The 22,797-nt window shown below is 46.7% G+C and overlaps 1 protein-coding gene across 3 annotated transcripts in view; it reads left to right on the forward strand.

Annotated features, from left to right (window-relative positions):
* GFRA1 (GDNF family receptor alpha 1) overlaps positions 1-22,058 on the forward strand; it is a 161,528-nt gene extending 139,470 nt beyond the window's left edge. For all 3 annotated transcript variants that reach the window (XM_069979715.1, XM_069979714.1, XM_069979716.1), the window contains exons 5-9: positions 11,554-11,663; positions 14,686-14,820; positions 17,702-17,889; positions 20,567-20,620; positions 21,556-22,058. In XM_069979715.1, coding sequence (XP_069835816.1) covers positions 11,554-11,663; positions 14,686-14,820; positions 17,702-17,889; positions 20,567-20,620; positions 21,556-21,711 — 643 coding nt within the window. In that variant the 3' untranslated portion in view covers positions 21,712-22,058. The remainder of the gene's footprint in view (positions 1-11,553; positions 11,664-14,685; positions 14,821-17,701; positions 17,890-20,566; positions 20,621-21,555) is intronic.
* Positions 22,059-22,797: the final 739 nt, after the last annotated feature.

Consider the following 22,797-nt stretch of genomic DNA (forward strand, 5'->3'; position numbering starts at 1 on the left):
CCTATCTATCTATCTCCTATCTATCTATCTATCTATCTATCTATCTATCTATCTCCTATCTATCTATCTATCTATCTATCTCCTATCTATCTATCTATCTATCTATCTCCTATCTATCTATCTATCTATCTATCTATCTATCTATCTATCTATCTATCTCCTATCTATCTATCTATCTATCTATCTCCTATCTATCTATCTCCTATCTATCTATCTATCTATCTATCTATCTATCTATCTATCTCCTATCTATCTATCTCCTATCTATCTATCTCCTATCTATCTATCTCCTATCTATCTATCTATCTATCTATCTCCTATCTATCTATCTATCTATCTATCTATCTATCTATCTATCTATCTATCTCCTATCTATCTATCTATCTCCTATCTATCTATCTATCTATCTATCTATCTCCTATCTATCTATCTCCTATCTATCTATCTATCTATCTATCTCCTATCTATCTATCTCCTATCTATCTATCTATCTATCTCCTATCTATCTATCTATCTATCTCCTATCTATCTATCTATCTATCTATCTATCTCCTATCTATCTATCTATCTCCTATCTATCTAGCTATCTCCTATCTATCTATCTATCTATCTATCTCCTATCTATCTATCTATCTCCTATCTATCTATCTATCTATCTATCTCCTATCTATCTATCTATCTATCTATCTATCTCCTATCTATCTATCTCCTATCTATCTATCTATCTATCTATCTATCTATCTATCTATCTATCTATCTCCTATCTATCTATCTATCTATCTATCTATCTATCTATCTCCTATCTATCTATCTCCTATCTATCTATCTATCTATCTCCTATCTATCTATCTATCTCCTATCTATCTATCTATCTATCTATCTATCTCCTATCTATCTATCTATCTCCTATCTATCTAGCTATCTCCTATCTATCTATCTATCTATCTATCTCCTATCTATCTATCTATCTCCTATCTATCTATCTATCTATCTATCTCCTATCTATCTATCTATCTATCTATCTATCTCCTATCTATCTATCTCCTATCTATCTATCTATCTATCTATCTATCTATCTATCTATCTCCTATCTATCTATCTATCTATCTATCTATCTATCTATCTCCTATCTATCTATCTCCTATCTATCTATCTATCTATCTATCTCCTATCTATCTATCTATCTATCTATCTATCTCCTATCTATCTATCTCCTATCTATCTATCTCCTATCTATCTATCTATCTCCTATCTATCTATCTCCTATCTATCTATCTCCTATCTATCTATCTATTATCTATCTATCTATCTCCTATCTATCTATCTATCTATCTATCTATCTCCTATCTATCTATCTCCTATCTATCTATCTCCTATCTATCTATCTCCTATCTATCTATCTATCTATCTCCTATCTATCTATCTCCTATCTATCTATCTCCTATCTATCTTTTTGCAGCTTCTCTGGCCAACATTCTCCCTGCACAGCAGCTCTTGTGGCACAATGTCTCTCTTTCTTCATATCAGGTTATCTTCCTCCTTACAGGCCAGCTCTGTTAGTGGGTTGTCTTCCTCCTAGCTCTTATAGCAGACTATCTTGCTTTTTGTTAAGAAGCTCCTGTAGCAGGCTGTCTCCTCTCTTTGTAGAGCAGTACATGCAGCAGGCTGTCTCCTCTCTTTGTAGAGCAGTACATGCAGCAGGCTGTCTCCCTCTCTGTAGAGAAGCTCCCGTAGCAGTAGCAGGCTGTCTCCCCTTTCTGTAGAGAAGCTCCTGTAGCAGTTGCAGGCCATCTCCTTCCTGTAGAAAAGCTCTTGTAGCAGGCTGTCTCCTTCTCTGTAGAGAAGCTCTTGTAGCAGGCTGTCTCTCCTTTCTGTACAGAAGCTCCTGTAGCAAGCTGTCTCCTCCCTGTAGAAAGGCTCATGTAGCAGGCTGTCTCCTCCCTGTAGAAAAGCTCATGTAGCAGGCCGTCTCCCCTTTCTATAGAAAAGCTCTTGTAGCAGGCTGTCTCCTTCTCTGTAGAGAAGCTCTTGTAGCAGGCTGTCTCGCCTCTCTGTAGAGAAGCTCCTGTATCAGGCTGTCTCCCTATCTGTAGAGAAGCTCCTGTAGCAGTCTCTCTCCCTCTCTGTAGAGAAGCTTTTGTAGCAGGCTGTCTCCCTCTCTGTAGAGAAGCTCCTGTAGCAGTCTGTCTCCCTCTATATAGAGAAGCCCTTGTAGCAGGCTGTCTCCCTCTCTGTAGAGAAGCTCCTCAGGCAGGCTCCCTCCCTCTGTAGAGAAGCTCCTGTAGCAGGCTGTCTCCTTCTCTGTAGAGAAGCTCTTGTAGCAGGCTGTCTCCCTCTCTGTAGAGAAGCTCCTGTATCAGGCTGTCTCCCTCTCTGTAGAGAAGCTCCTGTATCAGGCTGTCTCCCTCTCTGTAGAGAAGCTCTTGTAGCAGGCTGTCTCCCTCTCTGTAGAGAAGCTCCTGTAGCAGTCTGTCTCCCTCTATATAGAGAAGCCCTTGTAGCAGGCTGTCTCCCTCTCTGTAGAGAAGCTCCTCAGGCAGGCTCCCTCCCTCTGTAGAGAAGCTCTTGTAGCAGGCTGTCTCCCTCTCTGTATAGTAGCTCCTGTAGCAGGCTGTCTCCCTCTCTGTAGAGCTGTAGAGAAGCTCATGTAGCAGTCTGTCAGCCCTTGTAGCAGGCTGTCTCCCTCTTTGTAGAGAAGCTCCTCAGGAAGGCTCCCTCCCTCTGTAGAGAAGCTCCTGTAGCAGGCTGTCTCCCTCTCTGTAGAGCTGCTCCTGTAGCATGGTGTCTCCTCTCTGTAGAGAAGCTCCTGTATCAGGCTGTCTCCCTCTCTGTAGAGAATCTCCTGTAGCAGGCTGTCTCCTCCCTGTAGAAAAGCTCATGTAGCAGGCTGTCTCCCCTTTCTATAGAAAAGCTCTTGTAGCAGGCTGTCTCCTTCTCTGTAGAGAAGCTCTTGTAGCAGGCTGTCTCGCCTCTCTGTAGAGAAGCTCCTGTATCAGGCTGTCTCCCTCTCTGTAGAGAAGCTCCTGTAGCAGTCTCTCTCCCTCTCTGTAGAGAAGCTCTTGTAGCAGGCTGTCTCCCTCTCTGTGGAGAAGCTCCTGTAGCAGTCTGTCTCCCTCTATATAGAGAAGCCCTTGTAGCAGGCTGTCTCCCTCTCTGTAGAGAAGCTCCTCAGGCAAGCTCCCTCCCTCTGTAGAGAAGCTCCTGTAGCAGGCTGTCTCCTTCTCTGTAAAGAAGCTCTTGTAGCAGGCTGTCTCCCTCTCTGTAGAGAAGCTCCTGTAGCAGTCTCTCTCCCTCTCTGTAGAGAAGCTCCTGTATCAGGCTGTCTCCCTCTCTGTAGAGAAGCTCCTCAGGCAGGCTCCCTCTCTGTAGAGAAGCTCTTGTAGCAGGCTGTCTCCCTCTCTGTAGAGAAGCTCCTGTAGCAGCCTGTCTCCCTCTATATAGAGAAGCTCTTGTAGCAGGCTGTCTCCCTCTCTGTAGAGAAGCTCCTGTAGCAGTCTGTCTCCCTCTATATAGAGAAGCCCTTGTAGCAGGCTGTCTCCCTCTCTGTAGAGAAGCTCCTCAGGCAGGCTCCCTCCCTCTGTAGAGAAGCTCCTGTAGCAGGCTGTCTCCTTCTCTGTAAATAAGCTCTTGTAGCAGGCTGTCTCCCTCTCTGTAGAGAAGCTCCTGTATCAGGCTGTCTCCCTCTCTGTAGAGAAGCTCCTCAGGCAGGCTCCCTCTCTGTAGAGAAGCTCTTGTAGCAGGCTGTCTCCCTCTCTGTAGAGAAGCTCCTCAGGCAGGCTCCCTCCCTCTGTAGATAAGCTCTTGTAGCAGGCTGTCTCCCTCTCTGTAGAGTAGCTCCTGTAGCAGGATGTCTCCCTCTCTGTAGAGAAGCTCATGTAGCAGTCTGTCAGCCCTTGTAGCAGGCTGTCTCCCTCTTTGTAGAGAAGCTCCTCAGGAAGGCTCCCTCCCTCTGTAGAGAAGCTCCTGTAGCAGGCTGTCTCCCTCTCTGTAGAGCTGCTCCTGTAGCATGGTGTCTCCTCTCTGTAGAGAAGCTCCTGTATCAGGCTGTCTCCCTCTCTGTAGAGAATCTCCTGTAGCAGGCTGTCTCTCTCTCTTTGTAGAGAAGCTCCTCAGGCAGGCTCCCTCCCTCTGTAGAGAAGCTCCTGTAGCAGGCTGACTCCCTCTCTGTAGAGAAGCTCCTGTAGCAGGCTGTCTCCCTCTCTGTAGAGAAGCTCCTGTAGCAGGCTGTCTCCCTCTTTGTAGAGAAGCTCCTCAGGCAGGCTCCCTCCCTCTGTAGAGAAGCTCCTGTCGCAGGCTGTCTCCCTCTCTGTAGAGAAGCTCCTGTAGCAGGCTGTCTCCCTCTCTCTGTAGAGCAGCTCCTGTAGCAGGCTGTCTCCTCTCTGTAGAAAAGCTCCTGTAGCAGGCTGTCTCCCTCTCTGTAGAGTAGCTCCTGTAGCAGGCTGTCTCCTCTCTGTAGAGCAGCTCCTGTAGCAGGCTGTCTCCCTCTCTGTAGAGTAGCTCCTGTAGCAGGCTGTCTCCCTCTCTGTAGAGAAGCTCCTGTAGCAGGCTGTCTCCCTCTCTGTAGAGAAGCTCCTGTAGCAGGCTGTCTCCCTCTCTGTAGAGAAGCTCCTGTAGCAGGCTGTCTCCCTCTCTGTAGAGAAGCTCCTGTAGCAGGCTGTCTCCCTCTCTGTAGAGAAGCTCCTGTAGCAGGCTGTCTCCCTCTCTGTAGAGAAGCTCCTGTAGCAGGCTGTCTCCCTCTCTGTAGAGAAGCTCCTGTAGCAGGCTGTCTCCCTCTCACTGAGGCTGGAATGCTTCCCCCGCTGCCCCACACACTGGTGCCCCAGGAACTCTACACACACCTAACATACAACAGCTGCCTCAGGTTACATTACTGTGTAGTGTAGCAGCATTATAATGACAGGGAGGTGGCCCCAGAATGACAGAGCCCTCTTCTGGAACATATAGGTGGAATCTGCTACACAGGAGCATTGGGTATCTATCATTCTGCCAAAGCATGCTGGGAGTTGGAGTTTTTCAATAGCTAAAGAGCAACAGGTTGAGGATTACTGGAGTATAAGTGTGCTTTGTCAGTCAGCATCTCCCTGTCTGATGGGTTGATGCGATCATGGAGCTCTTCTATGTATCAGATATATTGGTATATAAGGCGCTGAATATGCAGCCATTATATAATGTTATATAGCAGAGATCTGGGTCTCATCTGTAGGCGCCTCTCACTGCGGCACTATATGAATCCTGAGCACATGGCCGGGCTCCAGGAGCCAGATCTGATCTCTGTGTGACCCTCAGTCACTGACACGGGGCCAGCTCCAGCGTGGAGGAAATTCACATTATCCGCAGCCGGAGCATGTGGCTCCTTGTCAGAAGCAAATGAAGTCTTCTTCCCAGCAGATGGTGGACGCTTTATCAAAAGTTACATTACAAAATTGGATTGTGGACACAATGCCAACAAAGGAAGGACATGCAAAGCGATGAACCTCCGGGCTGTGGAAGCAGCCATGATTCCTATACATTACAGAGGGACCTAAGAAATGAGAGGGCCATAACTAATCCTCAGCTGAGATACACTGCATCAACCATTAAAGGGACCCCAGCCCCAAAAATCAGCTGACTGCATTCAGCACAGGGGGAGGTCTTTTAAGGTGGTCTAAAAGATATAGTAACTCAGCACACAGAGGCCTTATCTAGTAAAAGTCTGTTGCAGTTCTCCTGTGTGCGGTTGTCACTGTTCTTTTGGATATACAAATGTCTCTTTTCCTGATGTGCCATTTCCTATTTCTTCACAAGTGTGTGCGGCTGTCGCTGTCACTATTCCCTCCCGAGTGTGTGCGGCTGTCACTGTTCCCTCCCGATTTGTGTGCGGCTGTCACTGTTCCCTCCCGAGTGTGTGCGGCTGTGACTGTTCCCTCCCGAGTGTGTGCGGCTGTCACTGTTCCCTCCCGAATGTGTGCGGCTGTCACTGTTCCCTCCCGAGTGTGTGTGGCTGTCGCTGTTCTCTCCCAAGTGTGCAGTTGTTGCTTTTCCCTCTCAAATGTGCGTCTGTTGCTGTTCCCTTCTCATTGTGTGCGGCTGTCGCTATTCTCTCCCGAGTGTGTGCGGCTGTCACTATTCTCTCCCGAGTGTGTGCGGGTGTCGATGTCCCCTTCCCGAGTGTGTGCGGGTGTCGATGTCCCCTTCCCGAGTGTGTGCGGCTGTGAATGTCCCTTCCCAAGTGTGTGCGGCTGTTGATGTTCCCTCCCAAGTATGTGGCTGTCATTGTTCTCTCCCTAGTTTGTGCTGCTTTCGATGTTCCCTCCTGAGTGTGTGTGGCTGTCACTGTTTCCACCTGAGTGTGCGACTGTCTTTGTTCCCTCCTGAGTGTGACTTTGATACTGTTTACTTATGATTGTGCAGTTTTCATGGTTCTCCAGTCTCTAGAATAGGGATCTATAGGGACAGGGGTTGTGATTTATAGGGACCCAGGGACAGGGTAGTTGTGGTCTATGGGAATCTGAGGGAACTTTGATCTACAGGGATCCAAGAGCAATCTTTCACATATATTCTTTATTAGTTAACATAACTCCTTGCTCCTGGGCTCACCTGGGGTTAGGGATTTGCCCTGGCCCCTCCTGGGGTTGAGGACGTGCTATGGCCCCACCTGCGGTTGGTTGGGGATTTGCCCTGGCCCCACCTGGGGTTAGGGATTTGCCCTGGCCCCACCTGGGGTTGAGGACGTGCTGTGGCCCCACCTGGGGTTGAGGACGTGCTCTGGCCCCGTATGTCCTTGCCGTTGACCTGTTTGTGGGTTTTCTGGGTTCCACCTCCAGTCGCGTCCACAGCACAGGGTGGGTTTGGCACATTTTTGCCTTCTCCGATGTGTAACTATCTAATGGTCCCAGAAGTCGGCCTCGTAATCTGCAGCTTTGATCACTAATGCCTTTTCATGTGTTCACTGATCAATGCTGCGATATAACAGGCGCTGCTCCTCCGGTCACCCCCGCCCCCTCCCCATTAATGGACATGAAAGCTTTTACATCCATTTACAACCATTTATTGTTCATGTGAAGAAACTTTTAACCCCAGGATATATGTGTCTCCCCCATTCCAGATATTCCAGGCCCATTACTAATCTCCTATACCAGATTTAACCCCCTCAGCTCCTCTCATCACACATTACAGGCGCAGCTCACCTAATATTGTACAGACGAGATATAGTAGCACTAAACGTACTGTCCAGAACAATCACAATAACTCTTCTAGCCTAGAGGAACGAGACTGCAGTCAGTTCCTGGCTCCAACTGATAAAAGGTGTCAAGATGATAACTTCCAACATAGTGCAAATGTTTGTGCCACATCTATAGCAAGTGTGGCCCTGCACAGAAATACACACCACATTCATGCATTGATAGGGTGTTAAGAAGGGTGTATAATGCCCCCGAACTCGGAGCAAATATCCTGAAGATGGCAAGAACATCCTCAACATAAAGTAATAAAATAATTCCACCATATTGTAAATAAATATCACCACCATAGCAAAGAAAATGCCCTACACAAAGACCAATGATACCAGTATACAGAGAACAAATGCCACCAGAGTGTAGGAATAATACCACCATACTGTTAGGCTGCATTTCCACGTTCCGTGTTCCTTAGAGAACACAGACGTGGAATGCCTGTAACGGACCCTCCCCCGCCCGGGCAACACCTGTAATTAGATGCTGAGAGAGGAGGAACTGTACAGATATGTGCCGCGCTGTAATGACAGAGCCGTGCAGTTCAGTTCTGTAGAGTTACCCCGCTCACAGCATCTAATGACAGGTGTTGCCCGGGCGGGGGAGGGTCCGTTACAGGCATTCCACGTTCGTGTTCTGTGAGGAACACGGAACGTGGGGATGCAGCCTAACTGAGTAAAAAACACTAAACAAAGGTCCCTAACCTCCACAAAGTTAATGAATAGTAGTGGATAGCAGGTCTAAACAGGTTCTGCAATTTGTATAAGTGATTACAGTGCAGTTACATACAGTGACCCACAAAAGGACATCTTCCCTTTTCCATTCACTTTTCTGTGATCTATGATGAGGAGGAGGGCTGTGATCTAAGATGGGGAGAAGGGCTGTGATCTATGATTGAGAGGAGGGTTGTGATCTGTGTTTAGAGATGATTGAACAGGGCCGATGTTCAGGTTCGTAGGTAATAGGCTGTATCCCTGTTTTCCTGGAGGTACTCAGGCTGTCTCCACCTTCCCCACGGAACGGGAGGGCAGCGGGAATCAAATGCCGATGGTCCGGGTTTTTGCGAACCTAAACATCGGCCCTGTTGGATCATCTCTATCTATGATGGAGAGGAGGACTGTGATCTATGACGGGGAGAAGGGCTGTGATCTATGATGGGAAGGATAGCTGTGATCGATGTTGAGGAGGGCTGTGATCTAAGATGGAGAGGAGAGCTGTGATCTATGATGGAGAGGAGAGCTGTGATCTATGATGGAGAGGAGAGCTGTGATATGTGGTGGAGAGGAGGGCTGTGATCTATGATGGGGAGGAGAGCTGTGATCTATGATGGAGAGGAGGGCTGTGATCTATGATGGAGAGGAGAGCTGTGATCTATGATGGAGAGGAGGGCTGTGATCTATGATGGAGAGGAGAGCTGTGATATGTGGTGGAGAGGAGGGCTGTGATCTATGATAGAGAGGAGGGCTGTGATCTATGATGGAGAGGGCTGTGATCTATGATGCAGAGGAGAGCTGTGATCTATGATGGGGAAGAGAGCTGTGATATGTGATGGAGAAGAGAGCTGTGATCTATGATGGAGAGGAGAGCTGTGATCTATGATGGGGAAGAGAGCTGTGATCTATGATGGAGAGGGCTGTGATCTATGATGCAGAGGAGAGCTGTGATCTATGATGGGGAAGAGAGCTGTGATCTATGATGGAGAAGAGAGCTGTGATCTATGATGGAGAGGAGAGCTGTGATATGTGGTGGAGAGGAGGGCTGTGATCTATGATGGGGAGGAGAGCTGTGATCTATGATGGAGAGGAGGGCTGTGATCTATGATGGAGAGGAGAGCTGTGATATGTGGTGGAGAGGAGGGCTGTGATCTATGATGGAGAGGAGAGCTGTGATATGTGGTGGAGAGGAGGGCTGTGATCTATGATAGAGAGGAGGGCTGTGATCTATGATGGAGAGGGCTGTGATCTATGATGCAGAGGAGAGCTGTGATCTATGATGGGGAAGAGAGCTGTGATATGTGATGGAGAAGAGAGCTGTGATCTATGATGGAGAGGAGAGCTGTGATCTATGATGGGGAAGAGAGCTGTGATCTATGATGGAGAGGGCTGTGATCTATGATGCAGAGGAGAGCTGTGATCTATGATGGGGAAGAGAGCTGTGATCTATGATGGAGAAGAGAGCTGTGATCTATGATGGAGAGGAGAGCTGTGATCTATGATGGAGAGGAGGGCTGTGATCTATGATGGGGAGGAGAGCTGTGATCTATGATGGAGAGGAGGGCTGTGATCTATGATGGGGAGGAGAGCTGTGATCTATGATGGAGAGGAGGGCTGTGATCTATGATGGGGAGGAGAGCTGTGATATATGATGGAGAGGAGAGCTGTGATCTATGATGGAGAGGAGGGCTGTGATATGTGGTGGAGAGGAGAGCTGTGATCTATGATGGGGAGGAGAGCTGTGATCTATGATGGAGAGGGCTGTGATCTATGATGGAGAGGGCTGTGATCTATGATGGAGAGGAGGGCTGTGATCTATGATGGAGAGGAGAGCTGTGATATATGATGGAGAGGAGAGCTGTGATCTGTGATGGAGAGGAGGGCTGTGATATGTGGTGGAGAGGAGGGCTGTGATCTATGATGGGGAGGAGAGCTGTGATCTATGATGCAGAGGAGAGCTGTGATCTATGATAGAGAGGAGGGCTGTGATCTATGATGCAGAGGAGAGCTGTGATCTATGATGGGGAGGGCTGTGATCTATGATGCAGAGGAGAGCTGTGATCTATGATGCAGAGGAGAGCTGTGATCTATGATGCAGAGGAGAGCTGTGATCTATGATGGAGAGGGCTGTGATCTATGATGGAGAGGGCTGTGATCTATGATGGAGAGGGCTGTGATCTATGATGGAGAGGGCTGTGATCTATGATGCAGAGGAGAGCTGTGATCTATGATGCAGAGGAGAGCTGTGATCTGTGATTGAGAGGAGAGCTGTGATCTGTGGTGGAGAGGAGGGCTGTGATCTATGGTGGAGAGGAGGGCTGTGATCTATGATGGGGAGGAAAGCTGTGATCTATGATAAGAAGCATAGCTGTGATCTATGATGATGAGGAGGGCTGTGATCTAAGAGGAAGAGAAGGACTGTGATCTATGAAGGGGTGGTCTCTGATCTATGATGGGAAGAAGAGCTGTGATCAGTGGTGGAGAGGAGAGCTGTGATCTATGATGGGGAGGAGAGCTGTGATCTATGATGGAGAGGGCTGTGATCTATGATGCAGAGGAGAGCTGTGATCTATGATGCAGAGGAGAGCTGTGATCTATGATGCAGAGGAGAGCTGTGATCTATGATGGAGAGGGCTGTGATCTATGATGCAGAGGAGGGTTGTGATCTGTGATTGAGAGGAGAGCTGTGATCTATGATGGAGAGGAGAGCTGTGATCTATGATGGAGAGGAGAGCTGGGATCTGTGGTGGAGAGGAGAGCTGGGATCTGTGGTGGAGAGGAGAGCTGGGATCTGTGGTGGAGAGGAGAGCTGGGATCTGTGGTGGAGAGGAGAGCTGTGATCTATGATGGAGAGGAGAGCTGTGATCTATGATGGAGAGGAGAGCTGGGATCTATGATGGAGAGGAGAGCTGTGATCTATGATGGAGAGGAGGGCTGGGATCTATGATGGAGAGGAGAGCTGTGATCTATGATGGAGAGGAGAGCTGCGATATGTGGTGGAGAGGAGAGCTGTGATCTATGATGGGGAGGAGAGCTGTGATCTGTGGTGGAGAGGAGGGCTGTGATCTGTGGTGGAGAGGAGGGCTGTGATATGTGGTGGAGAGGAGGGCTGTGATCTATGATGGGGAGGAGGGCTGTGATCTATTGGGGGGCTCCTGGGGAGATCTGTAGTCAGTGACTAATGAGCGTGCTTTATAAATGTCACTTTGCGTCTTGTCTTGTAGTAAACTTATTCCTTGGCAGTTCATAGATTAAACGAGGGTAAATTCCGGTTCATTTCCTTTCATGACAACGAATCTCATTGAAATTCAGACGAAGCGTTTGTGGATAAATGTAATTACTTCAGGACTAAATTGGAACAAATAGGACTCGTGTTTCTCCACAATATCAGGTCTCCAGATTTAAATTAAAGTCACGAAAAATGTCCGGAATGTAAAATAATTCTCTCGGATATACGAGGATTGCGGGAATCTTATGATGGGGGGTGGGGGGTGAAGAAAAGATAAACACTCCTATTACAGTGACATTCCTTCAGTCCGGCATTAGATATTGACTACCTTGTAATCCGGCACAGAACCGCAATATAGTCTCGAATCAGGAAAACAGAGCAGACAGTGTGTTTTCTATTACAGATCCCGGCTCGCACATTTTCTCACCGACTGTCAACCGGACCCAAGATCAGCGAGCGGCTGCCTGAAGGAGAACTACGCAGAATGCCTGCTGGCGTACTCCGGCCTGATCGGTAATAACCATATATATATGACGCCGCAGTGACCTCAGATACAGGAGAAGAGCTGATACATTGTTACCAGACTTTGTGCTCCCCGTGACTGCACTGTACATTTAGCATCTTTCTGGTTCTATTGTTGTGAATGGACAGAATAATGTGCCAGAAAACAATGCAGCCGTCACATGTTCATGACCCCCGAGGGTTACGGAGATGGGGCTCGTGATGGATAGTCACTTGTTTACTCCGAGTTCCATCTGCTAGACCGTAACGCACCAGTCACTCGACCACCAGGGGTACGGAGACTCTTATTCTTGGCTAACAATGTAGCGGTCACTTGATTTTGATCATTAATGACTATTGAGCTTCTCCTGTATTATAGGATGCACCAGTCACTAGATTATTACCATCCACTGTTATTGAGCTTGTCTATAGTATACAGTGCCAGTCCCTAGATTATTACCATCCATGATTATAGAGCTTGTCTATAGTATATGGTGTGCGGTGCCAGTCACTAAATTATTACCATTCATGGTTATTGAGCTTTTTTATAGTATATAGTGCGCAGTGCCAGTCACTAGATTATTACCATTCATGGCTATTTAGCTCCTTATTTATATACTATCAGTCATTTGCTTCCGACCATGAACAGCTATCGGGCTCCTCCTTAGGGTCTGTTTACACAAACAGATTTACCTATCAGATATTTGAAGCAAAAGCCAGGAAAAGACTATAGCCAGAGAATAGGTCATAAAGGAAAGACTGAAATTTCTCCTCTTTTCAAATCCATTCCTGACTTTGGTTTCAATTTGTCAGATATGCATGCACAAATGCATTAAGAAACAGTGAGATCATCATCAACAGCCATTGAGCTCCTCTTCAGTATATTATTCACCAGTCACTAACTTATTACCATCTGTGGTCGTAGAGTTCCTCTTCAGTATGATTCACCAGTCGCTAACTTATTACAATCGGTGGCCGTAGAGTTTCTCTTCAGTATATTATTCACCAGTCACTAACTTATTATCATCATCAGTGGCCGTAGAGTTTCTCTTCAGTATATTATTCACCAGTCACTAACTTATTACCATCTGTGGCCGTAAAGTTCCTCTTCAGTATATGATTCACCAGTTGCTAACTTATTACCATCAGTGGCCGTTGAGCTCCTCTTTAGCATACGATTCACCAATCACTAACTTATTACCATCAGTGGCTGTAGAGTTCCTCTTTAGTATATGTTGCACCAGTGACTTGCCAAAAACCATCAATTATTGAGCTTCTCCTCAATGATACACCAGTCGCCTGCTTATTACTAGCTATGGTTATCAAGCATCTCCTTTAAGCTGCTCTTAGATGCAACAGTAACAGGCTGTGGGCTTTAGGCGGCCGTGATTCCGGATGGCGGAATCTTGATCACTAGAAGCTAGTTAGCTAGCTGCCTTTTACGTGGGCCAATTATCGGTCAGGAATCTTGCTACAACTCTCCTTCGGACGATAATTGGCCCGTGTAAAGTGTCAGTGATCAGTCGAGGTGCAGGAAAGCAATGGATAATAAGCTTCTCCTTCGGTATAGGATACATCAGTCGCTTGCGTATCCTCTTTGTCAAATTTATCCAGGGTTAGGCAAAGGCGGAAAAAAACCAACAACACACCGTTCCACTCGTCCCACTTTAGGAACATATCGGTGGACGTCGGCCGCCTCCTTATACAGAAGATCATGATCATTATTAGTGGCCGCCTATATAACAAGATGACCGCCTTCCCCCCTATAAATAGAAACATAGCCTAAAACTGAAATAGCAGTGCAGCAGGTTTATTGTGTGAACAGAGCCTTTGTATATGATGCACCTATCAGTGGCTATTGGGCATCTCCTTTACAATATGACGAACTAGTCACAGCTTATCACTATTAGGTAATATTCAGTTTAATCTTAAAGGGGAACTATCAGTAGGTTAGACAAATCTAACCTGCTGATATGTCCCTACTGCACAGGAGACACTAAGGAGGAAGCTATTTCTCTTACCTCTATCCTTGGTGCTGTTCCGGTGCAGTTACTAGTTTGCTCCACGGTCCAGTAAGACCATTAAGAGTACTGGGGCACCTGTTAGGGCCCCATTCGGCCAATTATCGCTCGGTGGAATAGAGAGAGCGATCAGCCGATGATCGTGTCATCGGCTGACCGTTCATTTAGGGCCAGACCTAAAATCATCGGTCCCCCTTCGCGCATTGCTACGATGGAATAGCGGTGCGCGGCGGGCGAGCGACAATTTGAGAAGCATCTTACTTTACCTGTCCAGGATTCTCCTCCGCTCCGTCTTCCTCCCCAGGTCCCGTTCGCAGCATCAGCAGCTCCGGAGCGGCCTGACTGAGCTGTCAGACTGCTCAGCCAATCACAGGTCGGGATTGCAGCTCAGTCAGGCCGCACCGAAGCTGATGCTACGCCGCGGGACCCGGGGAGGAAGACTGAGTGCAGGAGAAGCCCGGACAGGTAATGTATTGCTGCAAGGACATCGGTAACGATATCCCTGCAGCTCTCGCTTAACAATCATCAGGGCCGTGGAATAGGCCCAGGAAACTAGCGCCGTTCTAGCAGATCGGTGCTCGTTTACATCGTTGCTCGGCCCGTGGAATAGGGCCCTTAGACTAGTCTAACCTGTTCCTCTTTAAGTATGTGCCGCATCTGTCACTTGCTTATTATTACACAATGGTTATTGGGCTCCACATTATGATGAACCAGTCACTTGTTCCTCACTAGGGATGAGCACAACTCCAGCATGTTTGAGTTTGGTTGTTCAGTATTTGGATGTTGGATGCAGCCCTAGAAATTCCCGGAAAACATGGATAGAGACCATAGGCTATATCCTTGTATTCCAAGACTCCCTAGGGCTGCATCCAACAACTTCAGCCATTGGTAATAAAATGTAGAACTCGAGCATGCTGCACTACTCCTCACACTTATTCACATCTGATGCTTGTATTAATGGAGATGCGTGAGATGGTTAATTTGTTGTCTGCTCTCTCTCTCTATGGTTACAGGCACCGGTATCACCCCGAATTACATTGAATCCACCAGCCTCAGCGTATCCCCCTGGTGCGACTGCAGCAACAGCGGAAACTACATTGATGACTGCCTGAAATTTGTAAACTTCTTCAAGGATAACATGTGCCTGAGTGAGTATCTGCGGGCGCGGAGATACCTGCAGCCGCTACCGTGTTACTAATTAAAAGCTAATAATACATACAGCCCCCGGAGCTCTTCTGCGGGCTCATTACTCTGCTGCTCCTTTACATTTAAGAGACATTTTACCTAATGGAAATAAATTCTGCCGACTCTGAGTCTCACAAAGGAGGGAAACGATTGCTCTAAAACGCTCCACTAAATCCACCTCGGCTTCATTTGTTTTGCTTTTTCTTGCACGGACAATAAATGCTAATGATTTATATAATGGGCTCATAGATACATACAATAAAGAGACGCCGTTTCCCTGCGTCCCAGGATAGTGCAGCCGGTTAGAAACCCTCCCGCAGTGACCGTACATAGAGGCATTAGGGTAACACCTGCCGTACACAGAATGAGGCAGTATGGCGATGTTGGGGAATCTCTCATTGTAAATGGACGCTATCCCGGACCTTTGGACTGGGCCCAATGAATATGAAGAGATATCGGTGCAGCCTGCACTGAGCCCTACCATATGCAATAGGTGCACCCCTTTATCTGCCAGCCCTGGCCTGATGGACCAGCTACTTTGTGCAACCAGTGTACAGGGGCAGAATTTGCTGAGTCCCAGAACCATGCTGCAGGTAGCCCAATTTAGGAGATAGTTGTTGGCTGATCGTCCTATACACGTGCACACTCTGCTCGGCTGAGCTTTCTTGCGTTTTGAATGTAAATTGGGGAGGTAAGCGGCTGCCAGACTCCTCTGTCAAAGGCTTATCCTCTCCCTGAAGATAATAGGATCAGGCAGTTCAAATTCAACATGCCTGATCCTTCTCTCCCTGTTAGGGGAGAGTCAAGAGTCATACACATTAGATGGTTGGCTGGTTCCACCAAATGATCAAATTTGGCCAATGTAGGTTTAATGTGTATGGGGAGTCCTGGCACCATAAAGGCCAATCACACCACAGCACCCCCATCCCTTACTACAGTTGGTCTAACATCTGCCCATCCTCACCAGGCGCCAGTGTGTGCCCTGCAGGGTTGTGCCACATTACTGCGCCTTCTGGCGCTTTAACCGCCCTGCGCCTCTTATACCCAACAGTGTTTTTATATTTCGCAAAACAATAAATGAGACAGAACATCTCTCCTACAGTCTGTGCCGCCGCGTTGCTCTCCTCCCCGCCCCCGCATTAACCCCTCCCGCCCTCCCCATATCAAACCAAATTACTCTGAGCAGCGTTTGGATCCTTCTCGAGTAAGGAAAGAAAAATCACACAAATGACGAAGAGAAAAATAAAACCGGCGTATTAATTGCTGCCCCGAAAGCGCCAAATATCAGATTTACACGATTTGTCATTATTCATTTGCTTCTTTATGTATCAAGTTAGAAAATGTGGCGGAAAGAAAACATAAAAATTCCATTGTCCTTTGTGTCCGCGCCCCGAGCACCGCCGCCTGACGATTGTACGTTCCGGGCTGATTTGTTTGGATTACAGCACTCGGGTCCATTAGCGCCAGCACAAAGCGCGGAACAAATTAGCATGTTGATTCAGCCGCGGCGGAGACGGTTTTATGGGGGGGAAATTTAATTGTTTGTGAAAGTGCTGAACCTCCAAGTAAAAGTTCAGATGAAATCATCATCATCATCAACGAGCCATTAACGGGATTGTAAGAATATACAGAATATTGGAGGATGGCGACCAACGGGTGCCGGGGACCAAGATGGAAACCATGAAGGCTTGTGAATGCAGAGTCACTGTGTATCAGAGCCACAGCTGAGGGCCCCTACATTTCATAATTTGGTCACCCCGCAGTTAATTGGCCACTGTGATTTCAAAGGGCTTCTATCCATAGACAGCCTGTGTGAGTTCTCATTTATTTTTGTCAAAAAGAACTCCTTACCCCAGAAAAGCAGCTCCAAAGTATTGGCCACTAGTGCTGTTCACTCCCTGTTGTTAGGGGAAATCTGTCTCTAGCAACTAAAGATGCAACACATAGAGTGGGGGCAATGGCTTAGTTAGTGCAGAAATGAACAAACAATGTGGAAGTGGAGCCTGGATAGTACAGAGATGGAACAAAGGAACTGAGAGAGGGGCCTTGATAGTCAATGCATAGGAGAGAGCCTAGACTGTGTGAATACAGACTGAGTCATTCTGAATGAGGGGCCATATACTGTGCTCCTGGGGGTCCACCATGTGCCTGAAAGGGAAGATCAAGGCTTCTCTGTTTTCTGACCTACACTTAAAATTCTAAGCGGCTTTCCCTTGTATAGTTTACCATTATTATTAGCAGCATAAGTTCCTTGCTTAGACTAAGGCTGCGTTTTGTATGGTAACCCCTTCCTTGCGGTGATGCCCTCTCCCCTTATTCATAGGCTGCAGAACCAGCTGTCTGATGCTTAGACCAGAGCTACTTTTCTCATGTGTTCTCCTACTTGTTGTGATGTTCTTGTAGTCTTACTTGTTACTCGTATAGAGCCATGCAAACCCAGTACATCAGTAATATCTTCTCCCTCATCCACACTGTTGTACTATAAATCATTCCTCAGCACAGTGACTTTATTGCACTTTCTCCCGGTGTGAGTACTGATTCTTCATCTCTAGCAGGAAGGTGGAGAGCAGGAGACTGCAGCATCATCACTCCTATAGCCTCCAAACATTCAGAACCCAGCGGGTGAAACCCATCCTGACTAACCACACACGATAACTGCTTACAGGCCAGGAGGGGGGTACTGGCTCTGCTTTATATCTGATGACCCCATTACTGACTATACTGCACCATGTACTAGAGAACCACAAGTCCCAGCTCCACAGAAGCTACTGGTGTCTGCAGTAACATTATTGGCAGATTTTTATGTTATTCTTATATATTTATTAAAATTCTTTTTCTGCTTAGGAAACGCCATCCAGGCATTTGGGAACGGGACGGATGTGAAGCTGCAGCCAGACCCGGCCGACCACACCACAAGCTCCTCAGTCCTCTCCAAGTCCAAAGCAAAGGACTCCAGCTTCTCAGACAACACGCACTTCACCAATGAAATCCCAACTCACAATGGTCTGCCAGTGTGTGCCAACCTCATACAGGTGAGCCAGTGTTACATCCTGCATTATACTCCAGAGCTGCACTCACTATTCTGCTGGTGGGGTCACTGTGTACATACATTATATTACTGATCCTGAGTTACATCCTGTATTACACTCCAGAGCTGCACTCACTACTCTGCTGGTGGGGTCACTGTGTACATACATTTGTGCCCCCCCCCATCAGTGTGATCTTGCAGTCCTGATCCCCCTTAAGGTACTATTACACCAATCAATTTTTTGACGACTACCGATTAACGATCTCAAACGACCACTTTGGAAAACAACCTGAAATCGTTTGCCCAATTACACGGAACGATGATCGTTACTTATGATCGTTCTTGCGTACGTTTTGTCGTTGCTATTGCGTATGTTTCAGCTATGACTTCTTATTACACAGAACAATGTGCGAACGATCAAACGATAAAAATAAGTCTGAATTCTATCAAATAACCAACGATTTCTCGTTGGTAGTTTAATCGTTGTCTGCTATTACATGAAAAGATTATCGTTTGAATCTGAACGATTTTTTGAACGATAATCGTTCCGTGTAATACCACCCTTTGTGTCATGGACAGGGATGTCTCGCGCTCTCGTACAGACACTTCGATGTAAGAGCCTCCTTATTCTCTGCACCTTCCACTTGTTAGTGATTGCAGTCTGCTATTTCTGCCACAGACACCTCTATAAATAGGAGGGAGACCCCGGGGGGTCCGCTGATGCTGCATTGTATATGTGTGTAGGAGGGGGGGGGACATACGAGCTCCCCCCAGTGTCTCCCTCCACACATCAGACAACACGTGCCTTATATAACCTGGGAGACATTCGGCCACTGTGGACTGTGATCCCCACTGGGGACGGCTGTGATGTGAGTGATGGCGCCCGCTCCCTCGTGTTAATTGCTTTTCTTGTGTCAGTACGAGGGTGAGAGGCGCGCAGGGGCGATGACACAAATCCCCAGTGACTTCTACTTAGTCATGTGAAAAATAGACAGAAATCGCCAACTAAACTGTAAGGAAAGATTTCACAGCAAAGACCAAATATGTGTGAGCGTCAATGTCTACACATCAAGTCTGTACTAAGATTATATACAGCACTGTCATCACAGCAGCACAGAGCGTCTCAGGAGAGTTGTGACTATTACATAGTCTAAGGAGGAGAGACTTCAGCAGCACAGAGTATTTGAGGAGAATAGTATGGTGGAACGAGCAGGGTGATTAATATAATATGTGACTGATATCAGCCGCTCCTCTTATAACGCTCCAGCACTGATATAACCTCCTATTACATCATATGTGACTGATATCAGCCGCTCCTCTTATAACGCTCCAGTACTGATATAACCTCCTATTACATCATATGTGACTGATATCAGCCGCTCCTCTTATAACGCTCCAGTACTGATATCAGCCGCCCCTCTTATAACGCTCCAGCACTGATATCAGCCGCCCCTCTTATAACGCTCCAGCACTGATATCAGCCGCTCCTCTTATAACGCTCCAGTACTGATATAACCTCCTATTACATTATATGTGACTGATATCAGCCGCCCCTCTTATAATGCTCCAGCACTGATATCAGCCGCTCCTCTTATAACGCTCCAGTACTGATATAACCTCCTATTACATCCTATGTGACTGATATCAGCCGCTCCTCTTATAACGCTCCAGTACTGATATAACCTCCTATTACATTATATGTGACTGATATCAGCCGCCCCTCTTATAACGCTCTAGCACTGATATAACCTCCTATTACATTATATGTGACTGATATCAGCCGCTCCTCTTATAACGCTCCAGCACTGATATAACCTCCTATTACATTATATGTGGCTGATATCAGCCGCTCCTCTTATAACGCTCCAGTACTGATATAACCTCCTATTACATTATATGTGACTGATATCAGCCGCCCCTCTTATAATGCTCCAGCACTGATATAACCTCCTATTACATTATATGTGACTGATATCAGCCGCCCCTCTTATAACGCTCCAGCACTGATATAACCTCCTATTACATCATATGTGACTGATATCAGCCGCTCCTCTTATAACGCTCCAGTACTGATATAACCTCCTATTACATTATATGTGACTGATATCAGCCGCCCCTCTTATAATGCTCCAGCACTGATATAACCTCCTATTACATTATATGTGACTGATATCAGCCGCCCCTCTTATAACGCTCCAGCACTGATATAACCTCCTATTACATCATATGTGACTGATATCAGCCGCTCCTCTTATAACGCTCCAGCACTGTTATAAGCTGTGGGTTATTACTGTTGAGGCCCTTTTCTTTATTGTCACTTTGTCAGCTCCTTGGACGACCAGTAACGGATATAGAAATGTTTTCTCAGTATACAGAGGGGTGTCAGCCGCCATCACTCTATCATCCGATCATTATAATGAGTCGCCAGAGCCAGTAATTAATGGCGATGATGAGGATGATGTTGCGGCGCCTCCCAGCGTTACGGATCTCATTATTTCGCTTGTGTAACTAGGTGAGGCTTTGTGCATCTCCCGAGTCATGAAAACTCTATTTATCCGCCATGAACAACTGGCGCCGTTGTGTCTGCGCTAATCAAAGCCTCAACACCTCAATTACCGTCAGTTTTTACAGAGGTGTTTTTTTTTTTTTTTTTTAATCTTATTTTTTTATTCTTTTTTCAGGCGCAGAAGCTAAAATCAAACAACTCTGTGGACTCTCAGCTGTGCCTGGCGGAGGTAAGAGGCGCTCAAGTGTCTCCTCATCCACAAGTCAAGATCTTCATTAGTGACGGGTCCTCAGTGTTAGAGAGTCCATCAGCAAGGCAGAGAGCAGGCACAAGTGTAGCAGAGAGGAGCTTGTTATGTGAGCATGTCTGTGGTGTTACATAGGATTGCAGGTGACATCTACTACATTATCTGTACTCAGAGATATCACTGTGTTATCTGTGCTGTTACATAGGACTGCAGGTGACTGCTACTACATTATCTGTACTCAGAGAGATATCACTGTGTTATCTGTGGTGTTACGTAGGACTGCAGGTGACATCTACTACATTATCTGTACTCAGAGATATCACTGTGTTATCTGTGCTGTTACATAGGACTGCAGGTGACAGCTACTACATTATCTGTACTCAGAGATATCACTGTGTTATCTGTGGTGTTACATAGGACTGCAGGTGACATCTACTACATTATCTGTACTCAGAGATATCACTGTGTTATCTGTGCTGTTACATAGGACTGCAGGTGACTGCTACTACATTATCTGTACTCAGAGAGATATCACTGTGTTATCTGTGGTGTTACGTAGGACTGCAGGTGACATCTACTACATTATCTGTACTCAGAGATATCACTGTGTTATCTGTGCTGTTACATAGGATTGCAGGTGACATCTACTACTTTATCTGTACTCAGAGAGATATCATTGTATTATCTGTGGTGTTACATAGGACTGCAGGTGACATCTACTACATTATCTGTACTCAGAGATATCACTGTGTTATCTGTGGTGTTACATAGGACTGCAGGTGACATCTACTACATTATCTGTACTCAGAGATATCACTGTGTTAACTGTGGTGTTACATAGGACTGCAGGCCACATCTATTATGACTTTATAGCATGTCTCTCTCCTGTCCTGAACACTTGTCTTTGTCTCTTACAGCAATCACTTGGAAAAGACAACATTGTGGAAAGATCCTCCAGCGGTCACATCTCCGGTAATAGTGCGTCCGGCATGTGGTCCAGCGCAGCCGCAATCCTCCTCCTGCTGAGCACAACGCACACTCTGCTCCTCGCCTCCGCCTTGCTGACGTTATAGCCGCACCGCTCCTCATGGACTTGTTTAAGAAAAAATATAAAAAAAACAACAAATCTCTATATAAATCTATATCACACATGAAGAATATTATTCACTTTCCTACCTTCTCCATCATCAGAATTTTGCGGCTCCAGAATGAAGTAGAAGTAAACCAAATGCTTTTTGTGGTTCTTCGGGGGCGGGGCTGTGTGATTCCTGCCGCTGCATCACCCACCCCCAGGGTTCTGGGCATGTCTTGTGTTCTGCAGAGAGTTTGTACATTTGGTTATTGATCACGTTTTTGTTGTTACTTTGTCTTTTTTGTTTATTTTGTGTATATTTATAGCTTTTTTTTGCTTTCTTTCTTTTTATTCCTCCCAAAGTCTTTCTCCTTTGAGGCCAAATGTAAATACCTCCTAATCTACGGTACAGGGAACCAGGTGCTCCTCTCTGTTCAGTGTTTGCATTGGAGAGGTGGTGTCCAGCTTGTGGTAAAACTACACCTCTCATCATGCAGCTTGTCTGGTCCTCTAAATTAGTGTTCCACAACCTGTGGCTTCTCCCGATACGTCTTTCATCATTCACTTGCACCCTTCTTGGTCCTCTACATCAGTGTTCTCCAACCTGTAGCAAAGCTACACTCCCCAAAGGCTGCCAAGGCATGATGGGGGTTGTAGTTTTGCAGCAGCTAGAGTGGCAGGTTAGAGATCACTGCCTTAGAGTAACTTTTCTCCTCAATCAGTATTTCCTCAGATTGGCACCGAAACGTGCGGACGCTGCAGTGCACTTCTCCATATGAGCATTGCAGCACAGATGACCACACGAGATGTGTTGGCAGTGCCAGGTTGGCGCCCAGTGGGCAGTTAAGGACTTGCTTAATTTTGCTATTTTGTTTCTTTTTCCGTACAAAAAAGGAGGGCAGTTTCTGGGCGGGGGTATGACTGTGAGCGTCTCTGGTTACTCTGCGCTCGGCTTCTCCCACCCACCGTTTGGCGCCATATGTCCTGAACGCAGATCTGGAGATAACCGCATGAGGCGTCCGCCGGGCCCCGAGACTTCAGAGTCAAACCGTTTAATACAAAGATTTTCGCCTCCGCGTCTTTAATT

The sequence above is a fragment of the Dendropsophus ebraccatus genome, chromosome 8 (assembly GCF_027789765.1).
Source record: "Dendropsophus ebraccatus isolate aDenEbr1 chromosome 8, aDenEbr1.pat, whole genome shotgun sequence".
Classification (NCBI taxonomy): Eukaryota; Metazoa; Chordata; class Amphibia; order Anura; family Hylidae; genus Dendropsophus; species Dendropsophus ebraccatus.